This window comes from Athalia rosae, chromosome 8 (genome assembly GCF_917208135.1).
Source record: "Athalia rosae chromosome 8, iyAthRosa1.1, whole genome shotgun sequence".
Lineage (NCBI taxonomy): Eukaryota > Metazoa > Arthropoda > Insecta > Hymenoptera > Athaliidae > Athalia > Athalia rosae.
The window spans coordinates 4,379,105-4,390,677 of NC_064033.1; the positions used below are offsets into that span (position 1 = coordinate 4,379,105).

General features: G+C 36.1%; 3 protein-coding genes across 3 annotated transcripts; 2 read left to right on the top strand and 1 right to left on the bottom strand.

Moving 5' to 3' along the window:
- The first annotated feature begins 36 nt into the window (after positions 1-36).
- LOC105693287 (eukaryotic peptide chain release factor GTP-binding subunit ERF3A) lies at positions 37-6,144 on the top strand. Its single transcript, XM_012413119.4, has 7 exons — positions 37-455; positions 1,191-1,378; positions 1,472-1,592; positions 2,091-2,553; positions 2,680-2,986; positions 3,100-3,532; positions 3,664-6,144. Exons 1-7 carry the CDS (start codon positions 251-253, stop codon positions 3,705-3,707), a joined length of 1,761 nt encoding a protein of 586 aa, XP_012268542.2. The 5' UTR covers positions 37-250; the 3' UTR covers positions 3,708-6,144.
- A 1,453-nt stretch (positions 6,145-7,597) lies between these two features.
- Positions 7,598-9,330, top strand: LOC105693265 (prostaglandin E synthase 2). The gene is made up of 5 exons (XM_012413082.3): positions 7,598-7,939; positions 8,098-8,172; positions 8,267-8,604; positions 8,688-8,799; positions 8,897-9,330. Exons 1-5 carry the CDS (start codon positions 7,658-7,660, stop codon positions 9,257-9,259), a joined length of 1,170 nt encoding a protein of 389 aa, XP_012268505.2. The 5' UTR covers positions 7,598-7,657; the 3' UTR covers positions 9,260-9,330.
- A 194-nt stretch (positions 9,331-9,524) lies between these two features.
- Positions 9,525-11,413, bottom strand: LOC105693258. The gene is made up of 9 exons (XM_048659607.1): positions 11,272-11,413; positions 11,014-11,170; positions 10,814-10,944; positions 10,593-10,725; positions 10,379-10,501; positions 10,201-10,284; positions 9,970-10,122; positions 9,758-9,889; positions 9,525-9,667 (listed from the first exon to the last, which is right to left on the bottom strand). The coding sequence occupies exons 1-9, from the start codon at positions 11,296-11,298 to the stop codon at positions 9,543-9,545; spliced, it is 1,065 nt and encodes a 354-aa protein (XP_048515564.1). The 5' UTR covers positions 11,299-11,413; the 3' UTR covers positions 9,525-9,542.
- Between the last annotated feature and the right edge of the window lie 160 nt (positions 11,414-11,573).

Genomic DNA, 11,573 nt, shown 5'->3' on the forward strand with positions numbered 1-11,573 from the left:
TAATAAACTGGAAATATCTTGATATTAGCAGTTCCGTTCTGGCCATAGACGTGAACAGAACGAATCACCGGACAGACCACGGGGGCTGCACGCGGATCGTGACTCGCGCGTGTAGATATTGAATAAAAACTATTTTTTAAGCCCGTCCGATCTCGTTTGTTTATAAATATAACTATAATTGAAATAAGCCGGCGTTTTTAAATTGAATATTTAACCGATATAACTCTGGTAAGTGATTAGAGTAAGAAATATGGCGAACAGCGTAGCACCAGACTCGTGGGAGCAGCAGGCGGACGGCGGAGATAATGCCAATGGCCAGGATAAATCATTGGAGAGTAAATTCTCAACGTTGAACGTAAATGCCGCCGAATTCGTGCCTTCTTTCTGCATACCATCCTCGGAAACAAGCTCAGCAGGCGACAGCCCTAATGCCACCGTTCCTGACACCAGCCACGGTTCGTAGATCATTTCATAGCCCCCCGCACGTAGCTCCTCCAGAAATAACAGTACTCTCTAAATTTAACGGCGTATTTTATAATTTTATCAACCACTTTGTTACATCTATTAATTCACCTTGCAGTCAATCGACCCTGCCTTCTTTTCAAACCCGGCCGTCCCACAGATTATAGAGTAATATGTGTTTGTTTCTTATGGGTTGAAAAAACATCTCGTAACATTACGAGGATCCAATTTCCAGCTGCGACGAAAACCAATTCATTTCCGATCAATTTTAGAGATAATCACTGATTGCGATGGTATATTATTTTTCATATAAGTTCATAGTAAACCAAATGCCATGCGTTCCGCGCATTTTACTGCATCTGCATTGACTATAATCAACGGGCAACGTGGATTCGATTTACCTTGACATTCCAACCTACTTTTTGTACGCATTCGTAGTTTTCTTCTATTTAGTCTCTTTATTTACTTCTCTTCCTCATTTTGGTCCAAAACCGATTAATGTGGCAGATTTTAGAAGATTATGTCTCGAGATTTTCACCTATAGTCTACATTCCAACTTTATTTATATACATCCGGCATAAGCTTATCCCACTTTTATCCTATCACATATGTTGACCGTTCGCAGAGATAATTAGTGAGTCCCAACGTACGAACTACAACAGATATCTTTATTGTTGACTCACCTATTACTAAAAATCATATTTTGCAAGACGTTATTCTTTTTATAGGTGAAAGCTCAGTGGCAGTTCCACCTGATCCGGCTGGTACTCTAGCGGAGGAACCTCCTGCCGGGGGAGGGGCGCCACCTCCAAATGCAACAAATGCAAAGAACGCCAGTCCCGAGCATCAGCCAGCTGACTCGTGGGAAGAAGCAGCTATAGACGGCGACCCTCTGTTAACGCCGGAGAACGAAGAGGTACAGCAAGAATCTTAGCACATGCAGAAGGCTACAAAATAATTTCATAAATCGCAGCCAAACGCTACAAGAAATGTTCCTAATCTTTTACAGGCTGATATTGATGAGGATGAGGAAATGGTAGTGAAAATACCCAAAAAGAAGCCAGTCAAAGTAGCAGAAGACACAAAAAGCAAAAAAGAACACGTTAATGTTGTCTTTATCGGGCATGTCGGTGAGTCACGGTCTCAGATTCACTTAAATTCAAGTGTCTAATCTAAGGCAAATTATGGAACTATTGTGGATCATACAACACATAGTACTTCTTGGATTTGTTACTACACTTGTGATCGTTTCATTGATATTTGAGTATGTTCTGCCTCGAAACGCTGCATTTCTTTTAATAGGAATTCAGAAACTATTATTTATGTATTTCTAAATTACTACAACCGAACGCTATTGACAGTTTCTAACTTGTAATCAATCCTGATGAAAAGAGAAAACTAATTCAAAGCCATGGGTTGATTATCTGTTTGCTCGACTGTTATTTACAACACGTTTGTTGAGATCAAAAGTGCATTCTTGGTCTGTATGGCGCACTGGTGATTCATTATACGTTTATTTACCGACAATATTCTATACTTGTAACCTGTGTCATTGTTGAAAGGCTCGTTTTACCCGAATGATTAGTATGAGTAAAAAATATTTACCCTTTTCTGAAATGACAATTTAGATGCGGGCAAATCGACCATCGGTGGGCAGATCATGGCGTTAACAGGTATGGTGGACAAGAGAACACTGGAAAAATATGAAAGAGAAGCCAAGGAAAGAAGCAGAGAAACGTGGTACCTCAGTTGGGCGCTCGACACCAATCAGGAAGAGAGAGAAAAAGGGAAAACAGTCGAGGTCGGCAGAGCATACTTTGAAACTGAAAGAAAGCACTTCACGATTCTGGATGCCCCGGGACACAAGAGTTTTGTACCAAACATGATTGGCGGTGCTGCGCAAGCTGACTTGGCTGTTCTGGTCATCTCGGCGAGGAAAGGTGAATTCGAAACTGGTTTTGACAGAGGGGGGCAAACCAGGGAACACGCTATGCTTGCTAAAACAGCTGGTGTTAAACATTTGGTAGTATTAGTTAACAAAATGGACGACCCTACGGTAGAATGGGATGAAGGAAGATACAACGAATGCAGGTGAACATTCATTCGTAAATTCCAACAATTTATTTTATTCATTTTCCAATTCTTCCTTATAATAGAAAAATTCTATAGCGTACAGGAAGCAACATCGTATGTGTATTAATGACGATGCATTTTCAGAGATAAAATTTTACCTTATCTTCGCAAGTTGGGATTCAATCCAGCAAAAGACTTGACCTTTATGCCAGTTTCCGGGCAACTTGGAATAGGCTTAAAAGACCCAATTCCCGAAGACCTTTGTACTTGGTACAAGGGCGATGCTTTCATACCTTTCATTGATCAGTTACCATCTTTAAATCGTAAAAGTAACGGACCTTTCATCATGCCAATTGTGGATAAATATAAGGACATGGGTACGGTAGTAATGGGAAAAGTTGAAGCCGGAGAAGCCAAGAAAGGACATCCACTGCTCGTCATGCCTAATAGAGTGAGTATAATCGATTGCTGTTGATTTTATTCTGTTCTGAATCACGTTGATTTATTTCGAAGTAAATCGTATACTGCGTGAGATTTACTTAAAAATTATTTTCAAATTATCAGACAGCAGTAACGGTGGACCAATTGTGGTCTGATGACGAAGAAGTGACGTCGGTTGGCCCTGGTGAGAATGTAAAGATTAAACTAAAGGGTATAGAGGAAGAAGACGTCAGTCCCGGTTTTGTCCTATGCGATAGCAACAACCCGATAAAAACGGGAAAAATATTCGACGCACAAGTCGTTATTCTCGAACACAAAAGCATTATATGCGCGGGGTACAGTGCTGTTATGCACATTCATTGTGCGGCTGAAGAAGTAACTGTGAACGCGCTCATTTGTTTGGTAGATAAAAAATCTGGTGATAAAAGTAAAACGCGACCAAGGTTTGTCAAACAAGATCAAGTCGCCATAATGAGAATTGAGTGTGCAGGAGTTATTTGCCTTGAACAGTTCAAACTGTTTCCACAAATGGGACGGTTTACTTTGAGGGACGAAAGTGAGTAAACCGTTATTTGAATTGCATCGATTTTCCATTGAAGTTTTTCGTTTCATAGAATATTCACGTTCTCTTGTGTTCGTGTACTGATAAACTTTTTTAACTCTTGCCGTTCGTTTATTTATTTTCAGACAAAACGATTGCTATTGGCAAGGTGCTGAAGGTGGTTGAATAAGTTTTATTTTACGTTCACTTCCGTTGTGGAGAAGACGATTAATTACCATCGAACACATTGGAACACTATTCTGACAGTGTAAACGAACTCGAAAATCTATGATTTATGCATTGAACATCAGATGAAACAAAACACACACTCAGTAAGTATCGGTACTGGGTGAACAGAGAGATATATATGCGAATTCTATATATATATATATATTATATATGCAGAATATATATGACAAACTAAAATAAAACCACTTTGATTACGAAAAGAATAAAATAGATAATAACAAAAATGTTTTTAAAAAACATGGCCCCCCCAAAAAACAAACAAAACGAAAAAAGATACCTTTTCAGGTTTTCATTGTCGTTGAAATATTTTAATGGCGCGGTTAAGAGGGAGGGGGTATGAAAAAAAGGCTTTTTCAATTTCAAATGAAGGCGATATTTTTGTTTTTCGGAGCTATGGGAAAAATGATTATCGATAAAATTTACGCCGATTATTATTATTATTATTAATATTATTATTAATATTATTGAATTGATGGGTAATAGATGAAACATATTGAGTAAAAGCAAAATAGATAGTGTTACACAACAATTTATAATTATTGAATTATTATTGTACTGTTTCTTATTTTATTCTCATTAAAAACTAATTTACAACAAATTGTTTTTATTTGTAGTAATTTTCACTATATATTCTGTACTTTGGAGCATAGTCTTTGGTTCGTATAAATGGAGAAGAAAAAGAATACAGAGAAAAAAATTTTATAACAATAATTAGAAGAAACTTACTGTGATAGCACAGAGGGAATGAATTTTAATTATGTAGGTTTTGGTTGCGATTTTTTTTTATTTTGCTTCATTCTTTATTTTTTTTTTACTTTTTTTTTAGAATGAAAAGTATACGTAACAATGAAAATGTTGACGTGTTCCAATTAATGTTTTTGCAAGTGTAGTTAGTACATAATCATGTAGCTTTGGTAAATATTACTGGGCGGGAACGTAAATCAGTTCACATTCGAGTAAGCGTTAAATAATTAATGCTGGTATAAGGAGTATTCGGTATTTACTACTGTTATTCCGATTTATATCAAATTTTACAGTACTGGTTATCATCTCGTCTTCCAAAAAGTCTGTATCGCTCATAAGTACAGAATTTTATGGTATTGAAATATTATAATCAATGAAAAATATTTTGTTGTTCGTTTTCGTTTGTTTATTTGTTTATTTTTCTTTTTTTTAATTATTATTTTTTTGTTTGGTTACAACTTTTGCCTCTGTAATTTTTTTTGTTCTTATTTGTTTCTTTTAAATGTAATAGTACATTGGTTTACTTAAAGAGCTTGTCATCATTGGCACACACATAGCTAAGCAGATTTGTAAGAACGTGATTTTTGTAGCTCCAGTGGAATAACATAAAACAAAGAAGAAAAAAAATATTTGTAAAATATAAGGATCGGCAACGTCCGCATTGTTATTATTAAATATTATTATGAATTGAACTAATATTAATTATTAATATAAAACTACCAATAATATAAACACAATCGAAATATAAAGAAAAAGAAAAAGTGAGCAAACTACAGAAGAATGAATAATACAGATTATTAAGAGGCTTAGCTCACGCTGTAGTACGGGATACATTGATATTTTTATATATTGCTGCGCCATTAATATTTACTTATTCAATTAAGTCAGCCGGTTTGGTTTTTACTAAAAAGGTTTGGCTTTCATGACTCGACTTGAATCTATCTCGGAGGGCCTAATAATATAAAATGGGGAAGAGTGCTGAAATCTCGAAATTTAACACAATGAAGTTCAATTCGTTTATAATATTATAACCATTTAATTATATTATTTATTTGGGAATGAAGAAGTTTTGTGGAATTTCGGTGATGTGAATTATCAATGATGTTGGACAACAAGTCAGGGGGCTCTTCCGGTAAACCATGTTCTATGTGAATGCCAATTTTCGTTAAATCTAATGTACAAACTGTTACAGTTCGGTATACAGAGGAATACATGAGGTGTATAAATGTATCATAAGTACGAATTTGCTTTATGTATTGGAAAATAGATTTTCTCCTCAAGGAGAGAATGAGATTGTATAATTGAAATATTGGAGAATATGAGACAACGTAGATAGCCCTTGGGTGGAAATAAATTATTTTTAAAGTATGTGAAATGGTGTCATTGCTTTCAAAATATCAAATAAATCAAAGAAAATATCGTAAGCTTGTAGCAATGACACAAAAACTTCATTGTTCTTACTGGTATTCAGCGCTCACCCTATATACTACTTTATCCTATATGATAAAATTTGAGGGAAAAAAAAAACAAAAAATAAATCGAGAGCAAGTAAGAGAAATAGAATCTTATTTAAATCAACGTGTTATGAAATTCATGATAGAACAATATGTAATACACGCATAGTTTATCCAAGATATGATTCTGTATGTTTCTTTAACAACTGCTGAAGATTACGGATATTGAATTTTAATGAAACTTATAAGAATCGTGATCATTGAGGTGAAGTTTATGGAGTATTGCCTAATAAAACAGAAATTTTGTACATGGTTGCATATGGTTACATAGTTATATTATAATATGTAAATACACACATACGTAAGATGTAACGTCAGTAACGTATGAAACGTCCAATAAGTATCAGGCAGTCAGTTTGAATTTAGTTGCACTGTAAAGTTGAAAGCTACATTTGTTTCTTTACGGTAAGAATGACTGACAATGGACCATATGTAATTTCACTATTAGTCTTAGTAATCAACTATAGCCTTTGAATAGGAACTAAACCGGCGATTAGCTTCCTAGTTATCCCCTTAAATATTATATTAAAAGATTATTATTTGCTATCAAGTAAAATTTGCATTGCGATTAAAGTAACGTGTAAGTTGTTTAGATAATTTTTAAAGAAAAAAAGAAGAAAACATGAGGAGAGAAGACCGTGCACATGATTTTTAGCAAATACAGCAAAGATTCGATTCGATTCAAAGTGAATAAAGCGAGTTTTGAAAATAATTTGAAAACCCCTAAATCTAAAGATAGGTATAGAAACAATTCGAAGAAAAAAAATTTATTCTACAACACAAAATTGATAAGATACAACCAACAAGATTACTAGACGCAGGAAATGTTGTTTCATGGCATGCCAAGAAATAAATCTGCTACGGCGACAACAACCGTGTAAACGTTGAATTATTTATTTACTATGTATTCATAAGGTATGCAATCATCTGACATGTGCGGTACTCAGGTACACGTGTAGTTAATTGCATTTTAATTGATTGCAACAACCTTCTGCGTTTATTAATCTTGAATTTGCACTATCTGCCTTTTTTTATAAAATAGAAACCAAGAAAAAAAAGAGAAACTCGATTCAGAGTTAAAAGTAGTCAGGCAAATAAAACTTTATTATTACAAAAATGTGCATAAAATGTTCATCTAATGCGCGGGGTTCGTAATTGGAACTTGCATACATCAATACGAAAATTTTGAAGACATTTTCATATTCCCAATAAATATTGTACATGGAGACAGTCTTTCTTTGATTATGAGTAGAATATTAGTAACTGACTCCTGCTCATTATATTTCGTATGGCCTAAATTTAAAAATTAGCGTAATCACATTCAGTTTATGCCGCCTTTAATCATCCTCAGTTAGTTCAGTATTTAAAGTTTATTAATAAACAGGATTTATCTGGATAGCAAAGTGCGGTAAGTGCTATACATGAATTGAAAATACTTAAATATAAATTTATATCAGAAACAGCTACTTGGAGATTCAGTGCTTGCATTCTGCATATCTATCACGTTCATTCTATTTTTTAATAATAGCGCACTTTTGCATCAGCTATCGAAACGGCGCAGGCGCGTGCGCAAGGTACGAATAAAATTAAATGACCTGAGGTCGGCAGATTGCCCAGTTCAATATTTTGAAGAATGTCTGTGCTTTGCAAAGTGTCGAGATTCTTGACAAATTCATTGAATAAAAATGCGTTTAAAACCATCAATGACGTTAGGTTTTTTCAAACGGCGACGAAACAAGCAAAATCTATGAACATTGTAAAAATGAGTGTGATCGGTGCATCGGTAGGCGTGTTGGTCGGTGCAGGTTATTCCGTCAATAAAATTAGTAAGGATAGAAAGAATTTTACTAATGAAGGTACACAAGTTGAAATTGAAACCATCAAATCTTTGCCTTCTATCAAACCCTCCAGGAAGGTATGACCATCATTTCATTAAATTTTAGAATCGAACGAGTATGATTGTCATGACATAACCTCACGTCTTGAAAAATATTTTGCATTTTCACCATGCAAGTATCTTGTTGTCTATTTGAAATATACTTCATATTCTAACAGTCTTGTTTTTTTTTTCAGGTCGTTTACCCTGGTGACAATTCTGGACTGAAGCTAACGTTATTTCAATATCAGACCTGCCCGTTTTGTTGTAAGGTATACCTCTTACAAAATAACCGACATCTTCATGCGATTCATTGTTGGGTCTATAAGGATGGATTTATACCACATTGAAGTTTGATATTTCTAGGTACGCGTATTTTTGGACTACCACGGGATATCGTACGACGTCGTCGAAGTGGATCCAGTTCTAAGGGATGAGATAAAGTGGTCATCGTACAGAAAAGTACCAATTCTACTTGCCAAAGTGAACGAAGGTTATCAACCCCTGAATGACAGCACAATGATAATATCGGTTCTGGGATCGATATTGGAAGACAAATACAAAAAAATTGAAGACATTGTCAAGTATTATCCAAATATATTTTTCCACGATGAAAATGGTAAATTCAAACAAGAGATTGTTAACAAATACTTTCTCATGTATCAAAACACTTTGCCGGCTGGGAAGTCCATGGACTATATTGTGTGAGTATTTTATATGATGTTTCGGATATATGCTGTTGGAATCCGTTAAATACAAATGAGATATTTATTTCATTTGTTCATAGAGAAGAACGTAAGTGGAGAAAATGGGCAGATGATGTTCTCGTTCATGTCTTGTCCCCAAATGTATATAGAACTGCATCAGAAGCACATCAAGCGTTCAGTTGGTTTTCTGAAGTGAGTTTCAATCCCTTTTTCAAAAATTTTCCAGTGATAATCGACGTTTGTATCGTCAACTGATATTCTGAGTGAACAATTTTTCGGATATTTACAGGTGGGTAGATGGGAAGAATACTTTCCAACGTGGGAACGATTGCTCATGGTGAACGTGGGGGCTTACGCTATGTGGCTGATATCAAAACGACTCAAAAAGAGACATCATCTCAAAGAAGATGTGAGGCAATCTTTGTATGACGAAGTGAACTATTGGCTGGAAGGAATCAGAGTAAGAGGGGGAGAATTTATGGGGGGGACAGATCCCGATTTTTCTGATTTGGCTGTATATGGTATTTTGAAAAGTATTGAGGGATGTAATGCATTCAAAGACTTATTAGATAACACAAAAATCGGTGTTTGGTTCACGGCTATGCAAGAGAAAGTTGACTCGCAGCACGGGCAACAGTATGTAAAGTATTGATCCAACCCCACACAAATGTGGGTATTTATTTGCTATCTTGTTGATTAATAAATAATAATTGTAGTGTAAAACCGTCAGCTTGCCCTTGCCTTCAGTTCCATCGTGAATTACACTACGTAAGAATTTCCTGAACTTACAATTAGTGACAGTTAACTTTCCAAATAAGTCAACTGTAACTACGTCATTTATTCTCGGTATTGGACTGTGTCCAGAGATAATTATTTTCGTTATAATTCGTCTATGAACACGGTCCAAACTTCGCAGGCACGGGTCGAAATATTATCTATCCAATAATGGTGCCGATAGGGCATGCTATTTGCTGATAATTCAAAATGAAGCCTCGGTTGGCAATGTCTCCGACTTCATTCGCATCTGTGACGACGTAAAGTACAAAGGGCTTCAGAGTAGCTGGAAAAATTTTGAATGATCGAAATGCATTCTGAAATTCCCAATATTTTTATCCCACTGTGTTACCAGGATTACGCGAAAAATACTTACTAGTTACAGGTACGAATCCATTGCCACAAAAGCGATCGACGTTTAAAGGATTGCCGTTCGCGTCAACGGGACTTGGTACTATAACGTAATCAGCTGTGCACATGACTCCACTGACCGCTGCCATTGCCGTACCTGACATAAATTAATTTTGTTTGTTACCGTTTTTTGGGTTCTGTTTAGATCGCCAAATGTCTACGTAGCGCAAAGCCTACCGATTACTGTTGGATCTAGACCACCTGGGTCACCGGACAAAGTAAACGACAAGGTATCTGATTGTGTCCATTGAATTGAACAAAAACCAGTTGTCATTCTTATACAAACACCATAATTCAAATTTGATAATTGACGGGTACCGACCAGAGGAGCTGAAATATTTGGCATTGAATTACGTTCATTTTAAGTAATACAAATATTGAGTGGTGCGCTAGGCACAGATTTATTACCTCTTGGGTTAACAACTGTGCCATAGTTGAAGTCAGTTACGGTACCAGTAGTTGTGGTATAGTATTGGAGACATCCGTTGGGTGCTGAAAGAAAATGGTTAGTTGTTATTTAGATCCTCTGTTAATTTTTGTGTGGTAAAAAACTTCAACACGAGATCAGATTTGATATTTCACACACCGCGCCAAGGCGAGTCGCAAGCTATTTGTTGTATCCTGATGTTCCAGCGACGATTGAAGATAAATGCTGCAGCCGTATCAATAGATATTGTTATAGCTGTTGCACCGTCAAAATCTACATAAACTTTTAATCGGAAAAAACATATCAAGTCTTAAATAATTCAGAAATTTTATCTGCATTAAACCCATGTTCAATCTCACGTGATGAAGCTTACTGTGCTGATTTGTGTTATCTCCACATATCCTGGGAACAATTGATGCTCCACCAGTTACCGTTAAGAAATCTAAGTCACACAATCCGTTCTGGTCTGGTTGGGCCAAAGTGAAGTCCAGGAAATCCAAACGTAACTGTGGAGGAGGTAAGCGTGAAAATGCATCTCGTTTTTTTGCATTGCAAAAGAAATACGTATTAGTATTCATTAAAGAAGTTTCTCACTTGACATATATTGGAATTGCACCTATTAACAGTGATTGTACATCGGTCTCCTCCAGCATATGTTGTTGGGTAGGCAGGGTTGATGAAATATGTATTATTCACGTTTGTTGTGCTACCGCACGTTCTTTGAACTGTGAAATATTAATATTGAATTTGAAGATAGTTTTCAAGCCTCGAACTTCAGGAGGTTTCGGTCTTACTTACAAACGCAGCAAACTCCAAGTGAATTAGCACATGCTCCAGAGGTGGTACCGGATAACGAGGCACACTCACGCCGTGTAAAGCAGGTACCGTTGAAATTGTTACTCCCCGTACATTCAGAGTTGGCAAATCGTACGACACTGAAGAGTGGAAAAACTGCACAAATCAAGACAAAAATCCACCCTGTTAGTATAAATGTCAATCGTTCTTGTCAGGATTATCCCTGAGGGATGAAACTGAATTAAAATGAAACTTACACTTTCCTTGGCGCTCAATGTGAGCATCTTGAAGTTTTGTTAACGAAGTTGCATCCCCCAGAGATTTATTCCAAGGTGCAATCTGACCAGATGCTATAGTTGCCGCGGCAAAAATCAACGCGATGAGCACTTCGAACATCATTGCTTCAACGCACTACTGACCAAAAAGCTGACGGTCTGCTGGTGATCCACTTGGGATTCTGGTAACGGGTAATATTTACTTAGCTGTTGAACCAATTATCAAGTACTTGATAACTTCAAATACTGTAACTGTATTGTGGATAACTGTGACCAAATTCGCT